Source organism: Manis pentadactyla, chromosome 7 (assembly GCF_030020395.1).
Source record: "Manis pentadactyla isolate mManPen7 chromosome 7, mManPen7.hap1, whole genome shotgun sequence".
Lineage (NCBI taxonomy): Eukaryota > Metazoa > Chordata > Mammalia > Pholidota > Manidae > Manis > Manis pentadactyla.
In genome coordinates, this window is record NC_080025.1 from 126,825,226 (window position 1) to 126,843,846 (window position 18,621).

The 18,621-nt window shown below is 40.5% G+C and overlaps 1 protein-coding gene across 3 annotated transcripts in view; it reads right to left on the reverse strand.

Annotated features, from left to right (window-relative positions):
• TNPO3 (transportin 3) overlaps window positions 1-3,181 on the reverse strand; it is a 73,906-nt gene extending 70,725 nt beyond the window's left edge. For 2 of the 3 annotated variants that reach the window (XM_036909064.2, XM_036909065.2), the window contains exon 1: window positions 2,702-3,179. In XM_036909064.2, the coding sequence (XP_036764959.1) occupies window positions 2,702-2,821 (120 nt within the window). In that variant the 5' untranslated portion in view covers window positions 2,822-3,179. Of the gene's footprint in view, window positions 1-2,701 lie in introns of all 3 variants that reach the window. The other variant, XR_005029580.2, reaches the window with a different exon arrangement.
• Window positions 3,182-18,621: the final 15,440 nt, after the last annotated feature.

An 18,621-nucleotide genomic window follows, 5' to 3' on the forward strand; every position in this document is an offset into this window, starting at 1 on the left:
ACTGCTCTTTTTCTTACGGAATCTCCATTTTATAATTTTTTAAAGTTCTTAAAAGAACTAATGCATCAAATTTTTTTGTTTTAAAAATAAAACTGTGATTTTGATAAATTTAAATTACATAATATTTCACAAAATAAATATTATATGAGGTTGAGATTTTTGAGCCATCAAACTGGAAGAAGAATAGGTTGGAATTGGAGCAAAATGTCTGAGTTAGTGATTTGGGGGGCTGGTGACTTTTTAATAATGACAAGATCAAGGTGTGGCTGTGTGACCAGGCGGCTGAGTTAGTGATATGAGGGTGGATGACTTTTTAGTAATGACAATATCCAAGATGTGACTGTGTGACCAGGTATCTGAAAAAAGTAAAGGAATTAAGAGGCCAGAGTGTTAGCTGAACTGTCAATCCAGATGCTGAAGTTGCCTAAAAATTATGATGTGTGCCTGTGCTAGATATTTTCCAGGTCCATTTTTTCACCCATTTCTACCATGTTTTCTGCCTCAGTATGATGACTGTATGGACTGTATCAATAGGTACCCACCGGGTTTGCCCAATGGGGAATCCTAAGAGGAAGTCAGAATAATAAGGTCAAGATATTTCTTTCTCCAGCCCCCTTCCCTGCAAAGTCACCTCATGCTGTGTCAACCAGAAAACTATGGCTCCACTCAAGTGAGCCAGCACCATACTTCCCTTGAGAGTCTGACTAACCACTTCCTCTCCTACCCCTTTTGGCCTAACAATCTGACTACAGGTTACTACGCTAGCTCTTGTGGCACTACATTATACCTGCAACTGTATAAATAGTACCTTTATTTTTAAAAAAAAAGCCCTCCTGTAATTATCCTGAAGTGTGCCATCTATTCCTGTTGGGATCCTGACTATAAACAGTGATAATAATGATGATGGCAATGATGTAAGGTTGTTACAGAAAGCAGTGGAAAGTGAGAAAAGCAACTACCTTTAAATAACAATTACTAACATATTTTGAGGTCTAGGTTCCAAGAACTTTTCTAAGCTTTGTAGACATTAACTCATTTGATCACAAGTATCCTATGTGACAAGCAGAAATTGTTCTCTGGTTCACTTCCACATACCAATGCTTAGCACAGTTGCTGCTACATGCTAAGCACTCAAATACTGATTTAAAATACACACAATAAGCATGTTTAGTAGGGACACTGACATTTGGTATAATGTAGCATTTCTCTTATTTATACTCTGAAAACTATACATAGATCAGGAGCATGTGCCTCCACAGATCTTACTCACTAAATAAGATTATACATGAATGATTTTGAGTAGCCCGTAGTTTCTTGTTCCTTTATCTTCCCATGAAATTATCCAGGACTTGAATTGCCTATTTTTTTATGAGTAATAGTCAAAGCTGCAAATATTTAAATTTTGATTAGGCACTTGCAACCTAGGGGATGATTAAAATCACAGAGCATCTTTAAGTACCAGCTATGAATTTAAAAAAAGAAATGAAAAGGGAGGGGCAAATGAAAAATATACTTGGGAATATAATTTGCAAAAATAATACAAGTAGGCAAGATCACCAAGTATACACACTCACACAGAAATAAAGCATTGAAAATGTGAGTATGAAAATTAGAGGAGACTGCGTAAGATATGTGAATCAAAGAATGCAGAAATACAATAGGTATATGTTGAAATTAAACCATTCACTGGATGCTCACACAGTTATATGGAATAATCAAGGCAGCTATGATACCTATATCTTATAAAGAACCTAAAAGGGGAAAGGTAGGTTACAGAAACAATATGCAGCACAGTAAGAACTGCAAAGATTGTCTGAAACCAGAATTGCTGTTTTTCTTAAAATTATATTACACTCCAAAACATGAGGAAAATTAACATGCATGAGAATCTAGAAACCTGACTTCAAGAGGGGACTAGCGGTTACCAAAGGGGCGGGGTGGGGGAAGGGGATTGAGGGCTATTATGATTGGTACACATGGTGTTTGGGGGTGGGGTGGGGTCACGGGGAAGACAGTGTAGCACAGAGAAGACAAGTAGTGACTCTGTAGCATCTTACTACACTGATGGACAGTGACTTTAATGGGGTATGGGGAGGACTTGATAATATGGGTGAATGTAGTAACCACAATGTTTTTCATATGATACCTTCGTAAAAGTGTATATCAATGATACCTTAATAAAAGAATATCTAGAAACCGGAGAAGTTTTGAGAATAATGGACTTGAAACTTGAGTGAAAAGTCAGCAAGGAACAGTGAACTGTAAAGCTACAGCTGGGAAGGAACTGCCGAACGCCAACGCTTGGACGTCGATGGGAGACTGATAAAAAGCATCCTAACGTGGAAGCTTAGAATAAGGCAGGGATCGAACTTGGTTGAAGGAAGACAAAACGGAAAAGCAGGGTCTGAAAAGTAGCAAGAGTAAAACTTAAAACAGGACCAGATCGATGCCACAAGCGAGAAGTACAGGACCTACAAATTAAGATTCTACGGGGTGGGGAAAGGGCCAGTTCGCGACCGACTAGCAGCGACTAGTTCCCAAAGAGCGGCGCAGATGTAGCTTCGCAGCCCCACCCCGCGGTAGCAGCTCCTCCCTAAGGAGAACCTCACGAGGCCAACCGCGAGGCTCAAGCTCTAGCTCGAGCCTAGGTCCCACCCCGCCCTTGCCCCGCGGCGCCGAACGGCCACTTTGGGCCCCTCACCGAACGCTGCAGTTCCCCAAGCCAAAACGAGGCGCGCTCTTTTCCGCTGGGATCTGGGTCGTGGTAAAGCGCCTGCACTGCCTGGTATACGAGCTGCAATGTCGGCTTTGTCCCTTCCATGGTGGTGGTGGTGGCGGCGGCGGCGGCAGCGATAGCTCTGGCTCTTCTCTCGAGGTTTCTCCGGTTGCTCCGCCTTTACACTTCCTTACTGTGTTGGCCACGGCCGCTCCCAGACTGGCGCCATCTCCTCTTTGGCCGTTACTAGGGTAGAGGAGTTCCCGTGGAAGTTGCCCCCTCGGAAACAGAGGTTAGATCGTATTCGGGTTCCTGGCTTTTTCTCCGGTCCTTCCACTGGGTCCAGACTTCTGAGTCCAGACGTTGGTGCTCGCTTCCTCACCCGCTGACTTCCCTTCAGAAGTCTGTATCAGCGCGACACCATTCACGTAGTGTACCTGAGCCGCGTTAACCCGGACCGGAAGCTGTAGCACAGACAACTTCGGCACGCTTCCGCCTGGTGCAGTGCAAACGGCTTCCCGGCACGCCTCCTCTAGTCTCCCCGCCCCCTCCCGGAAGTGGCCTGCCTTGGTCCGGGGCAGGGAAAAAGCTTGCGTCCGACTGGAGCTTTAGGACTAACGTGTGCACCATACCTGAGCCGCTTTCCTCTCCTTGGCAATGGATCCGATGTCTTTCCTCCCGCTTCCGATTTCTCCATTCTCTTTAGAGAATCCTTTCTGATCTCTGTGGACAAAGCCGGTCAATTAAACCATCCATTGAGTGTCCACTGTAGTGAAAATCGAGGATTAATTTAGGAAAGGTTTTTTATGGAAACTCCAGTGGAAAAGAAAGATACATGATCAAATAACTATTGCACAAACCTAAATAAGTGCCACATTGAATAAATCCAAGATGCCTAGAATCCCTGATTATCCCCCCCTCTTTTCTCCTAGATTCTTACATCCAAAAGGATATTTCATTCTAAAGCTGGAGACACTCTGAACTCCAAAGTATTTGCATACATCTTTAGGGTAATTCCCACATTGAACTGTACTTTTGTATATGCCTTTCTGAATAAAAAAAAAATCAATGGTGTAATTGTGGAAAGCAGTATGGAGGTTCCTCAAAAAGCTCAAAATAGAAATATCATTTGACCCAGAAATTCCACTTCTAGGAATTTACCCTAAGAATGCAGCAGCCCAGTTTGAAAAAGACAGATGCACCCCTATGTTTATCGCAGCACTATTTACAATAGCCAAGAAATGGAAGCAACCTAAGTGTTCATCAGTAGATGAATGGATAAAGAAGATGTGGTACATATACACAATGGAATATTACTCAGTCATAAGAAGAAAACAAATCCTACCATTTGCAACAACATGGATGGAGCTAGAGGGTATTATGCTCAGTGAAATAAGCCAGGCAGAGAAAGACAAGTACCAAATGATTTCACTCATGTGTGGAGTATAAGAACAAAAAAACTTAAGGAACAAAACAGCAACAGAATCACAGAACCGAAGAATGGACTAACAGTTATCAAAGGGAAAGGGACTGGGGAGAATGGGTGGGAAGGGAGGGATAAGGGGGGGAGAAAGGGGGCATTACGATTAGCATGTATAATGAGAGGGGGGCACAGGAGGGCTGTGCAACACAGAGAGGCCAAGTAGTGATTCTACAGCATCTTACTACACTGATGGACAGTGACTGTAATGGGGTTTGTGGGGGGGACTTGGTGATGGGGGGAGTCTAGGAAACATAATGTTTCTCATGTAATTGTAGATTAATGATACCAAAAAAAAAAATCAATGGTGTAACAATTCTCAATTCACAAAAAAAAAAAAAAAGAAAAGAAAGAGAAAAGGAAAAAAATCTTGGAACCTATGAAGAAATTTAGGACAAAAGGTATGTCAAGGGATTTGCCAACATTGCTGTTACTCCTTTGTAATAATAAGTGCTACTATTTGGTAAACGCTTGAAATGTGTAAGGTATTGTAGTTAAAAAGATCCCCTTCAATCCTGTTAACTATACCAACTAAATCCCCATTTTACAGAATAATAAGTAGGTAATGTAATCAGAGATCACACAGTTCTTAAATGAAAGTAAGGATTTCGATCCAAATCAGTTTCACTCCAAAGCCTGTTAAATAGTATAACCCCTATCATCCTGTGTACTAGTTTGTTTCTGAATTGGCTATTGTGAAGGGACTTTAACTGCCAACATTATAATGAAAACTGTTATTGCAGTTATAATTTTAGACAAAAAAAGAAAAGCTTGATATTGTGGTTACCTAATTCTTAGAAAAGCCTTAGTAAGACCACTTTGGTCTCTGCCCTCATGGTGTTTACCGTCTAAAAACAAAGAAGATGCGAAAATACACATGAAAAGATGCTGAACTTCATTGGTCATCAGAGAAATGCAAATCAAAACCATAATAAGATATCACTTCACACTCACTAGAATGACAAAAAAAAAATGATGATTGTCAATGTGGAAAAATTGGAACCCTGCTTGGTAGGGTTGTAAATTAGCACAGTTGCTTTGCAAAACAGTCTGGCAATCCTAAAAAGATTAAATATAGAGTTACCATATGACCCGGAAATTCTATTCCTAGGTATATATCCCTCCCAAAAAAATAAAGACATAAGTCCATTCAAACACTTGTACATGAATGTTTATAGCAGCATCATTTGTTATAGCCAAAAAGTGAAAAAAACCCTAAGTCCATCAACTAATGAAAGGATGAACAAAATATGGCATATGGTATATCCCTACAATGGAATGGTAAAGGAATCAAGTACACTGGTATATGCTACAATGTAGATGAAATTGAAAACATTGTATTAAGCAGCTAGACAAAAAAAAAAGCCACATATTGTATGATATGGCCAGAATAGACAATCTCTAGGAACAAAGTAGATGAGTGGTTGCCAGGGGGAAGGGAAGTGAGGTGAGACGTAATGTTCTGGAATTTGATAGTGGTGATTGTTGCACAACTTTGTGAATATACTAAAAAACATTTAATATATGATTTAGAAGGATGAATGTTATGTGAATTTCAATAAGACCATTGTTTTTAAAAGTTCTATGACTAGGAATGTTTATAACACCACATAAGTACTTGATACTTAGACAACATTTGCAACAAAACAAAACAAAAAATTCTCACAGTGTCTTATTCACTTTGTGTCCCCAAGCTATTGTCTAATAAATAGTGGGTGCATAGTAAATATTTTAAGTGATTTGTCTCTTAACTCTTTGGTCTTAGAAAAACCATTTTAGCTACAACACAAAATAGCTTGTGGGTGGGGGTAGGGTAGGGGGAGCATTGGCAAGAACTGAAGTAAGAAACTGTTGCAATATTCCTGGTAAGGATTGGTGGTAGCCTAGAGTGAGATGCTGGCAGTGTGGATGGAGATAAGAGATTTTTAAGATGATTTAGGAAGAATTTTGATATGGTGATTGAGCTGACTGACAGGTGTGAAGAGAGGGAAGACAAACCAGGCCTCTGAGTATGGAATCCAGAAGTAGGAGTGGCTTTCATGGTAGAGGGGAGAGGTTTGAGGGTGAATATTATGAGTTTAATCTTAGCCATGCTGTGTATTGAGGCATTTATGAGCTGGCCAAGGCCAGCCGACTGTGAGACTGAAGCCAGGGATGGGCTTAAAGATACAAATTTGAGAGTCATCATTGACTGTACAGGTGGTAGGTGAAGAAAAGGAGATGATTGAGATGAGCCAAGGAGAAGAGCAACCAAGGCAAGACTCCACAGATAAACACTATTTAAACCATTGTCAGAGGAAGTAGAGGCTAGGAAGGAGTAGATAAAGGGTAAGGGGGAGAATCAGGAGATTGTACTGTGGAGGGATCATCTTGAAGCAGCAGCAAATGCTCCAGGGAAGTAAAAAATTGTTAGAACAATAAAATTGAAATAAAATATTAGAAATGTTTGAAATACCAAAATCTCTATAACTTTTGTCCTTAGGCATAATAGCCACACCAAAAATGCTGAACTCTGGTGTAAAGTTTGGCCCAGTCAACCCCAATCCCAAAAAAAGGGTTCCTACTTCTTCCTCTTATAAGCATATGAAATACGTTTTCTTTAAGCAAAAAAGTGGTTTTCTGAGGGAAAGAAGGAAAGAGAGGGTATTTCTTTTACTCACTAGTGGTGAGCTTACCCAAAGTTTAAATATCATGCCTCAGGAAACAAGGTGCTCTCCAGTCCCATACAGTCTGCCACGAGGACTTCTATTTAAGCTTAAATTTGCCACGGGATGGTTCTTGTTACTTGTGGTGAACTTCAGGTTACACTAAGCATAAGTAACACTAAGCATAGATGAACTTAAGGTTACACCCTCACAAGGTCCTCCTTAATTTTCTTCTCTCATCCCCTGACTCCCGCTTCTCTGTCCTCCAGACCCCAGGGTGAGGCAAGCCACTGCACTTTGGGGAGAAGTTGCAAGGCAGCAGGCAGAGGCCAACAGTTTTCTCCCAACACCTAATCTTTTATTGTTTGGGTTGTTCAGACCTGCTAGAGTTTCTTGAAGGAATATTCTTTTTTCCCTAACTAATTCAAGTTGAGTTTCTGTCACTTGCCATCAAAAGAGTTTTGATAAATATTCTGCTGTCTTAGTTCAGGCTGCCATATTAAGATACCATAGATGGGGTGTTGTGAACGATAGAAATCTATTTTGTCACTGTTCTGGAAGCTGGAAGTTCAAGATTAGGGTGCCACCATGGTCAGGTTCTGGTGAGAACTCTCTTTCTGGCTTGCAGATGACCAAATTCTCACTGTGTGTTTGCATGGCAGAGAGAAACAAAGAGATCTCTCTCTCTTCTTATGGAGCCACAGTGCTATTGTAATAGGGCACCACCCTTATGTCCCATTTAACTTTACCTCCTAAAGACCCTCTCTCCAGCTACAGTCACATAGAGGCTAGTGCTTCAACATATGAATTTGAGGGAGACACAATTTAGTCCAGAGCTTCCATCATTACCTCCACTGGCCTTGGATAGATAGGAGAAGGCCCTCATCTTTGCCCCAAAGAAGCAGATAACATGAGACTTCTTTGGCACACAAATGATAGTAAAAACTCAGGCACAGCTGTGCACAAAGTTCACAGGAGCAGATAGGTGCTACACTTAGTTAGAAGGCAATGCCCCTGGGTTGGATTTCACAGCTTCCTACCAGGAACAAGCAGCCACAATTTCCTCAGGTAGTAAAAGGACACTTGTAGGGTAAAAAGGTGTATGCATAGGCATGTTCATCCTAGAGTGGTTTGCCCTAGTGAAAAATGGAAATATCCTGAATTTCCATCAACAAGGAACTAAACATTAGAATGTGTGCATACATTAGATAGTGGGAAGCCATTAAAAGTCAAGTTGGAACTATTGTTAATTTTGTTACATATGATAGTATTTTGGTTATATAGGAAAATGTCCATATTTATTTAGAGATAAATACTGCAGTATTCAGAAGTGATGTAGAATATATCTGGTCTTTGTCCCCAGTTGCTGGGGACAGTGCTTCAAAAACTGCTGGAATTTCTTAAGAGCTAAGAATGTCTTTGCTATTTTAATGAAGTTGCTCAGGGTAGGCCCCTAGATAGCTTCAGGATGGGGGTTGGTCACCACAAGTAGAGGGTTGTAACTTTGGGCCAGACTGACCTCCCAGGAGGAGAGGGGAGCTGGAGATTGAGTTCCATCACATCACCACTGATTTCATTAGTCATGCCTAGTAAAGGAAGCCTGATCAAAACTGGTCATTGAAGCTCAGTGAAGCTTCCTGTTGATGAACACATGCATGTCAGGAGGATGACGCCCTCTGACGCCTCAAGAGAGGGCATGGGAGTTCTGCCTTCTTCCCAGACCTCGCCCTATGTATAGCCTTTACAATAAAACTTCAGTAGCACTTACCTGAAATATGTGAGTTGTATTAGCAAGTTATCAAACCTATGGGGGTTGGGGGAACCCCTAAATTTGTAGCCGGTTGGTCAGGAGTGCAGGCTGCCCAGGGACCCCTGAAGTAAGGCTGATATCTGAAGTGAGGGCAGTCTTGTGGAGGACTGAGCCCTTAAGCCTGTGGAGTTGGACACTAACTCCAGGGGGTTAGTGTCAGAATTGAACTGCAGTTCACTCAGTTGGGGTAGAAATGGAAGCTGAGATGTCCATGAAGTCTGTAGTTTCTGGAAACTACTCCCCCTCCCCACACAAACATAGATGAAGCAAATATGAGAAAATGTTAACAATTATTAAATGTAGGGGAGAAGTAAATGTGTTCACTATACCATTTTCTCTACTTTTCTGTATGTTGGAAATTTTCCAAGTTAAAAAAAAGGTCAGAACTGCAAAAATAAATCATGTCAATTTCTATTTATTGACATGAAAAATATTATTGGAAATAAAACAGGTTATGATTTAGCATGGGAAAAATACCCATTGATAGGAAACTATATCCATATTTGTATATAGGCAAAGAGGATGTTTATGTTGCCAAGCAGCTGCATCTGGGGAGGTCTCTCCCTGCCCACCAGGTAAAGCATGAGGAAAAACCTCAACCTGGATCAGGGAGGGTTCTTGACTCTGAATGAGAAAGAGCTCTCGAACTCTCGAGGTTAGAAGAGTGCACGTAAAGAAGAAATTCATTAAAGTGAGAGTAGCAGGGAATGGCAACTGCCTTGGAGGGAGCAAAGAATAAGGAAGAGCAGAGGGAGGAAAGGGAAGTTCACTGAACTTCTACTCAGCATGGGGCAAATCTCTTGCCAGCTCCTGAAGCCAGGGTCACTTAACTTCCAGTGTCTGCTTGTATCTGTGCAGCATGGGAACTAAGCCCCTACCACCCCAGGATTTGGGGGCACCACAGAGGACTGGATGGAGTGATATTATGTTCTGAGAACTTCCCAAAGGCAAAGAAAGGGGATTTTCAGGCAGGCTACTAAAGAGCATAATCATACAGACCTGTCCAGGTCACCCAGGCGACAGGAACTTGCAAGCCCAAATCAGAGCTCTCAGCAGCCCCTCTGTGTTGCCAATGAGTTTCAGCCCCAGACAAGTTCACTATGGATTCAATGAGACTGAAAAAAATGATAAGTGGAACATTCTTGGGGTGAAAGGGTTTATACCCAACTTTATTCCCATGGTGGCAGGTCAGTCACTAGAATCCTGTCCACTCAGAATGGGTGTGCATGCAGCAAGCCAGTCTCTGCCTCTGGGCCTCTCTGCCCCTGCAGCCATCTCAGTCTCTGTCCTCAGCATTGCGACCACTCTAGTCTCTCCTCTCCTGCGGCCGTGCAGCAGCCATTGCACCAAGCAGCAGCCCAAAGCACTGGGAGGTGCTCTTTATGTAGAGTCAACATATTGCCTACACATGTGTAGCAAGCAAGCCGAGCAGGGCCAGGTGAGAATCCTGGCCATAGGAATCTTCACTTTCTCCACACCCTCCCTACTTGTCTGAACTAGGACAGAGACAGTGAAGACATGTGCTTAATTCCAGAAAATTGAATGAAATAGCAAATAACACACTACTGGAAGAGTGTACAGACAAAATGCATTAAGTTGATAGTGAGTTTTTACTTAAGGCAAAAAGTACACACTCAAAGAGGAGGGCAGACAACCTCAGAGATGAAGTGCACTTAAAGGCTTAGGGTTTTGTCTTTTAAGGCTTTCAAGAATGGGGCAAAGGGCAGTGGGGGGTGCAGCGAGAGCAGTGGTGTAGGCTTGACATGTGGTCTCATGGTGTCTTTCCCCCGTGAGAGACATTATGTCACCATTCATAGTCAGCCCTCTAGATATTCTATAAGATAAGTGTAACACAAGGAATTCACTGATCTTGTTCTTCTCCAAGATGTTGGTTACCCTCAAGCAGTGGGGACGTGTCTTTTAGGACTGCTTGCACTGCCCTAAGATAGGGTCGGTTGTTGGCTGATTACCGAAGAATATGTTAGGAATCTTACCTCCTAACTCCCTGGCTTTTAAAATGCAATCTTAGCCTTAAGATGGAGTCCCTCCTATTCTCACTATACTACTTATATCTCAGCATTTTCATCATAGTCAGGAAAAGTTAATCTTGATGCTTGTCCCATGTCCCTGCCCTACCTCATTTGGAAGGATGGAAGGATATTCAACCACATGTTAACAAAGATTCTCTCTGGTGATGGGATTTTGAGCAGCTTATGCTTTCTTTATTGTATTTCTTCATAGCATTTATCACCACTGACATATTCCATATTACCTTTTTGTTTGTGGCTACTCCCTCCATTAACATGTGTGCTCTAGGCAGGCAGGGACTTTGTTTTGGCCACTGTCTTATCCCCAGTGCTTTGAATGGTGCCTGGCATAAGGCAGGCCCACACAAATATTTGCTAAATGCATTACTAATGTTTATATGATTTGAATTTTCTTCATAATGATTATTTACATTTTTAACAAACATATTTTATCAAAAAACACAACACAGCTGTTTTCTGAAACAATGACACCATAAACGTCAAGTGCCAGTGTTGACTGAATCTTAGTGGCTGTTTACCAAGAAAAAACTGCACAGCATGGGCCTCTCCTGGCCTTTCTCGGGACTACTCAATGCTTAGGGCACATATTCTAGACCAAATTCCCAGCCATAAACCCAGCACCAAACAAATCTTTCTTCCCTCAATTAAAGCCCCATTCAGGGCTTGCATGCTGAGGACAGCATCGGCCTGTGGACCTCCAGCTCAGAACTGCTCTCAGTCCTGGCTGCCATGTCACCCAATTTCACTTGCAAAGCAAATTCAAACTGTGGGAGGGGCTGGAAGAGGAGGGTGGTGAATAGAGATCATGAATTTCTATGGAATAATGAGAGCACAAATTAACTGTCCACAGTCAAAGGAGCTTGTTTTGTTTAAAGATATTCTGAGGGACGGTTCTGACATACTGGGCTGGGAAAGCACTGAGTAGGTTTGAATCTTTCTGAACATTAACAAAGTGAGATTCATTTTAGAAAAGGAAATATGGTACAGAGAACCCAGGGCTAATGCAGTTATTTTGCTCTCTCTATGGCCAAGTGGAGCTTCCTGCCCTTGTGAGGGAGTGCATTCTCCTGTCAGCCTGGTTGGGCAACAGTTTGGCCCATTTCACGCCAGCCCCAATGCAACCACACTTGACACAGCTCAGCAAATGTCCACCAAACCACTCCTGATCCTCCCCCTTTAACCCTCACAAAGTAGTTCCTCCCCTGTTGAGTGATTCTCTGTAGAATCCAGAAGAAGAGGAGGGGAAAGTAGCTTCCCCCCAACAAAAGGAATTTTTATAAGTCATAGCATATCTACAGTTTACTGACACTTAGCCCAGTTTTACCTCAGGATATTAAGCAATTAAGCATTGGGACTGGCGTGAAATGGGCCAAACTGTTGCCCAACCAGGCTGACAGAAGAATGCACTCCCTCACAAGGGCAGGAAGCTCCACTTGGCCACAGGGAGAGCAAAATAACTCCCTTGTTTGAGGTGGAAAGAGGGCTGTCTTGAACATCAGACCCCCTGGTGCCACTCTGAGCACCACTTCTTTTGGGCCATGTGGTTCCAACAAAGTAACTACAGGCCTAAGCTGGATTCCCCTGCCAAAAGAGGTCATAATACTTACCCATTCAACGAACAAGGAGGACCAGGTAATCTCATGTGAAAGTGCCTTGGAATCGGCCTAGTATAAACTACTGTAAAGTAATTAAGTACTCTTTTACAAATATATGGAGTCAGTCACTTCTGGTCTTATTGAGATACTTAGAAATAACAGGTTTTTATTCTAAACCAACAGGCTTTTCAAATAGTGGAGGAACCCTGTATTTAACAAGCTGCAGAGGCAATAAACAAGCTAAAGGTTTGACTACCTCACCAGCCAAGCATCTGTAGCCACTTTCACAACTATCACACTGCCTGCATCTCCTTGTTTTCCATGGTCAAAATGCTTACCAGCCAGCTTTTGCTCCCAGAAGAATTGAGTTTTTCAGATCCACTTACGAACCTTCTCTTCCACTCTGCTTAGTAGGCACTGAACACATACTTGCTCTGATTCCATGCTGTTGGTTCTAGACTCCAGGGCCTCTCTGGGAACAAACCAAAAGCCCTCATCATTGCCCTCCAGCCTTCTAGAGCTCTCTACAGTCAGACATTCCAGCTTCCCTCTTCCACCAGTGCCCAAATACTTCACTTTCCAAGTACTCAGTGCTACCTTGCTCATCCCTCTCTGATTGTCACTTTGATTCTCAATGGAGCCTATCAACCAAGTTGCACATTAAGATTACCTGGGGGAGAAAAAAAGAGAATCTACACACATAAACAGAATCAGAAATGAGAAAGGAAAAATCACTATGAACACCACAGAAATACAAAGAATTATTAGAGAATACTATGAAAAATTATATGTTAACAAATTGGATAACCTAGAAGAAACAGACAACTTTATAGAAAAATGCAACCTTCCAAGACTGACCCAGGAAGAAGCAAAAAATCTGAGTAGACCAATTACCAGCAATGAAATTGGACAGGTAATCAAAAAAATGCCTAAGAATAAAACCCCTGGACCAGATGGCTTCATCGCTGAATTTTATCAGACATTTAGAGAAGACATAATACCCATTCTCCTTAAAGTTTTGCAAAAAATAGAAGAGGAGGGAATACACCCAAACTCATTCTATGAAGCCAGCATCACTCTAATACCAAAATCAGGCAAAGACACCACAAAAAAAGAAATTTACAGACCAATGTCCTTGATGAACAGAGATGCAAAACTACTCAACAAAATATTAGCAAACCGAACTCAAAAATACATCAAAAGGATCATATATCGTGATCAAGTGGGATTCATGCCAAGGATGCAAGGATGGTACATTTGAAAATCCATCAACATCATCCACTATATCAATTTAAAAAAAGGACAAAAATCACATGATCATCTCCATAGATGCTGAAAAAGCATTTGACAAAATTCAACATCCATTCATGATAAAAACTCTCAACAAATGGGCATAGAGGTCAAGTACCTCAACATATAAAGGCCATATATGACAAACCCACAGCCAACATCATACTCAACAGTGAAAAGCTGAAAGCTTTTCCTCTAAGATCGGGAAAAAGACAAGGATGTCCACTCTCCTTGCTTTTATTCAACATAGTACCAGAGGTCCTAGCCACAGCAATAAGACAATACAATGAAATAAAAGACATCCATATTGGTAAGGAAGAAGTCAAACTGTCACTGTTTGCAGATGACATGATATTGTACATAAAAACCCTAAATAATCCACACCAAAATTACTAGATCTAATATCTAAATTCAGCAAAGTTGCAGGATACAAAATTAAAACACAGAAATCTGTTGAATTCCTATACACTAACAATGAACTAGCAGAAAGAGAAATCAGGAAAACAATTCCATTCACAATTACATCAAAAAGAATAAAATACCTAGGAATAAACCTAACCAAGGAAGTGAGAGACCTATACCCTGAAAGCATTAGAGAAATTAGAGGACACTTATAAATGATAGCCTGATGGGCTTTCCTTTGTATGTTATCTTTTCTTTTTTTAAATTTTTTTATTAAGGCATTATTGATACACTCTCTTACGAAGGTTTCACATGAAAAAACAATGTGGTTACTACATTTACCCATATTACCAAGTCCCCACCCATACCCCATTGCAGTCACTGTCCATCAGTGTAGTAAGATGCCACAGATTCACTGTTGGCCTTCTCTGTGCTACACTGTTTTCCCCGTAACCCCCCACACCATGTGTACTAAACATAATACCCCACAATCCCCTTCTCCCTCCCTCTGCAGCCGCCCTCCCACACCCCTCCCCTTTGGTAACCACTAGTCCCTTCTTGGAGTCTGTGAGTCTGCTGCTGTTTTGTTCCTTCAGTTTTGCTTCGTTGTTATACTCCACAAATGAGGGAAATCATTTGGCACTTGTCTTTCTCCACCTGCCTTATTTCACTGAGCATAATATCCTCCAACTCCATCCATGTTGTTGCAAATGGTAGGACTTGTTTCCTTTTTATGTCTAAATAGCATTCCATTGTGTATATGTACCACATCTTCTTTATTCATTCATCTACTGATGGACACTTAGGTTGCTTCCATATCTTGGCTATTGTAAAAAATGCTGCAATAAACATAGGGGTGCATACGTCTTTTTGAGTCTGAGAAGTTGTATTCTTTGGGTAAATTCCTAGGAGTGGAATTCCTGGGTCAAATGGCATTTCTATTTTGAGTTTTTTGAGGAACCTCTATATTGCTTTCCACAACGGTTGAACTAGCTTAAATTCCCACCAGCAGTGTAGGAGGGTTTCCCTTTCTCCGCATCTTTGCCAGCATTTGTTGTTCTTAGTCTTTTCGATGCTGGCCATCCTTACTGGTGTGAAGTGATATTTCATTGTGGTTTTAATTTGCATTTCCCTGATGATTAGTGATGTGGAGCATCTTTTCATGTGTCTGTTGTCCATCTGAATTTCTTCTTTGGAGAATTGTCTCTTCACATCCTCTGCCCATTTGTTAATCAGGTTATTTGCTTTTAGGGTGTTGAGGCGTGTAAGTACTTTATATATTTTGGATGTTAACCCCTTGTCGGATATGTCATTTACAAATATATTCTCCCATACTGTAGGATGCCTTTTTGTTCTGCTGATGGTGTCCTTTGCTGTACAGAAGCTTTTTAGCTTGATGTAGTCCCATATGTTCATTTTTGCTTTTGTTTCCCTTGCTCGAGGAGATGCATTCAGAAAAAAGTTGCTCATGTTTATATTCAAGAGATTTTTGCCTGTGTTTTCTTCTAAGAGTTTTATGGTTTCATGACTTACATTCAGGTATTTGATCCATTTCGAGTTTATTTTTATGTATGGGAACAGACAATCCAGTTTCATTCTCTTGCATGTAGCTGTCCAGTTTTGCCAAAACCAGTTGTTGAAGAGACTGTCATTTCCCCATTGTATATCCATGGCTCCTTTATTGTATATTACTTGACCATATATAGTTGGGTTTATATCTGGGCTCTCTGTAGTCTGTTCCATTTGTCTATGGGTCTGTTCTTGTACCAGTACCAAATTGTCTTGATTACTCTGGCTCTGTAGTAGAGCTTGAAGTCAGGGAGTGTAATCCCCCCATTTTTATTTTTCCTTCTCAGGATTGCTTTGGCTATTTGGGGTCTTTTGTGGTTCCATATAAATTTTAGAACTATTTCTTCTAGTTTGTTGAAGAATGTTGTTGGTATTTTGATAGGGATTGCATTGAATCTGTAGATTGCTTTAGGCAGGATGGCCATTTTGACAATATTAATTCTTCCTATCCATGAGCACAGGATGTGTTCCCATTTATTGGCATCTTCTTTAATTTCTTTCATGAGTGTCCTGTAGTTTTCAGAGTATAGGTCTTTCACTTCCTTGGTTAGGTTTATTCCTAGGTATTTTATTCTTTTTGGTGCAATTGTCAATGGAATTTTTTTCCTGATTTTTCTTTCTGCTAATTTATCATTAGTGATTAGGAATGCAGCTGATTTCTGCGTATTGATTTTGTATCCTGCAACTTTGCTGAATTCAGATATTAGATCTAATGGTTTTGGAGTGGATTCTTTAGGGTTTTTTATATACAATATCATGTCATCTGCAAACAAGGACAGTTTAACATCTTCTTTACCAATCTGAATGTCTTTTATTTCTTTGTGTTGTCTGATTGCCATGGCTAGGACCTCCAGAACTATGTTGAACCAAAGTGGGGAGAGTGGGCATCCTTGTCTTGTTCCCAATCTTAAAGGAAAAGCTTTCAACTTCTCGCTGTTAAGTATAATGTTGGCTGTGGGTTTGTCATATATGGCCTTTATTATGTTGAGGTACTTGCCCTCTATACCCATTTTGTTGAGAGTTTTTATCATGAATGGATGTTGAATTTTTTCAAATGCTTTTTCAGCATCTATGTGGTTTTTGCCCTTCTTTTTGTTGATGTGGTGGATGATGTTGATGAATTTTCGAATGTTGTACCACCCTTGCATCCCTGGCATAAGTCCTTCTTGATCATGATGGATGATCTTTTCGATGTATTTTTGAATTTGGTTTGCTAATATTTTGTTGAGAATTTTTGCATCTATGTTCATCAGGGATATTGGTCTGTAATTTCCTTTTTTTGTGGGGTTTTTGTCTGTTTTTGGTATTAGAGTGATGCTAGCCTCATAGAATGAGTTTGGATGTATTCCTTCCTCTTCTATTTTTTGGAAAACTTTAAGGAGAATGGGTATCAGGTCTTCACTAAATGTTTGATAAAATTCAGCAGTCAAGCGATCTGGTCCAGGGATTTTGTTCTTAGGTAGGCTTTTGATAACCAGTTCAATTTCGTTGCTGGTAGTTGGTCTGTTCAGATTTTCTGTTTCTTTATTGGTCAGCCTTGGAAGGTTGTATTTTTCTGGAAAGTTGTCCATTTCTTTTAGGTTATCCAGTCTGTTAGCATATAATTTTTCATAGTATTCTCTAATAATTCTTTGTATTTCTGTGGTGTTCATAGTGATTTTTCCTTTCTCATTTCTGATTCTGTTTATGTGTGTAGACTCTCTTTTTTTCTTGATAAGTCTAGCTAGGGGTTCATCTATTTCGTTTATTTTCTCGAAGAACCAGCTCCTGCTTTCATTGATTCTTTCTATTGTTGTATTCTTCTCGATTTTATTTATATCTGCTCTAATCTTTATTATGTCCCTCGTTCTCCTTACTTAGGGCCTCATTTGTTCTTCTTTTTCTAGTTTCATTAATTGTGAGTTTAGACTGTTCATATGGGATTGTTCTTCTTTCCTGAGGTAGGCCTGTATGGCAAAATACTTCCCTCTTAGCACAGCATTCATTGTGTCCCACAGATTTTGTGGTGTTGAATTATTGTTGTCATTTATCTCCATATATTGCTTGATCTCTGTTTTTATTTGGTCGTTGATCCATTGGTTATTTAGGAGCATGTTGTGAAGCCTTCATGTGTTTGTGGGCTTTTTCATTTTCTTTGCATCATTTATTTCTAGTTTCATACCTTTGTGGTCTGAGAAGCTGGTTGGTAGAATTTCAATCTTTTTGAATTTACTGAGGCTCTTTCTGTGGTCTAGTATATGATCTATTCTTGAAAATGTTCCATGTGAACTTGAGAAGAATGTGTATCCAGCCGCTTTTGGGTGGAGAGTTCTGTAGATGTCTGTTAGGTCCATCTGTTCTAATGTGTTGTTCAGTGCCTCTGTCTCCTTACTTATTTTCTGTCTGGTTGATTTGTCATTTGGAGTGAGTGGTATGTTGAAGTCTCCTAAAATGAATGCATTGCATTCTATTTCCCCCTTTAATTCTGTTAGTATTTGTTTCACATATGTAGGTACTCCAGTGTTGGATGAATAGATATTTATAATGGTTATCTGTTCTTGTTGGATTGACTCCTTTATCATTATGTAATGTCCTCCTTTGTCTCTTGTGACTTTCTTTGTTTTAAAGTCTATTTTGTCTGATGCAAGTACTGCAACACCTGCTTTTTTCTCCCTGTTTGTTGCATGAAATATCTTTTTCCATTCCTTCACTTTTAGTCTGTGTATGTCTTTGGGTTTGAAGTGAGTCTCGTGTAGGCAGCATTTAGTTGGGTCTTGTTTTTTTGTCTATTCAGTGACTCTATGTCTTTTGATTGGTGCATTCAGACCACTTATGTTTAGGGTGACTATCAATAGGTATGTACTTACTGCCATTGCAGACTTTAGATTAGTGGTTAGCAAAGGTTCAAGGTTAACTTCCTTACTATCTAAGAGTCTAACAACTCATTTAATATGCTATTACAAATATAACCTAAAGGTTCTTTTTTCTCTCTCTCTCCTTTTCTTCCTCCTCCATTCTTTATATATTAGGTATCATATTCTGTCTGTGTCTATCCCTTTTTATTACTTCTGGTGACAGCTATTTAAC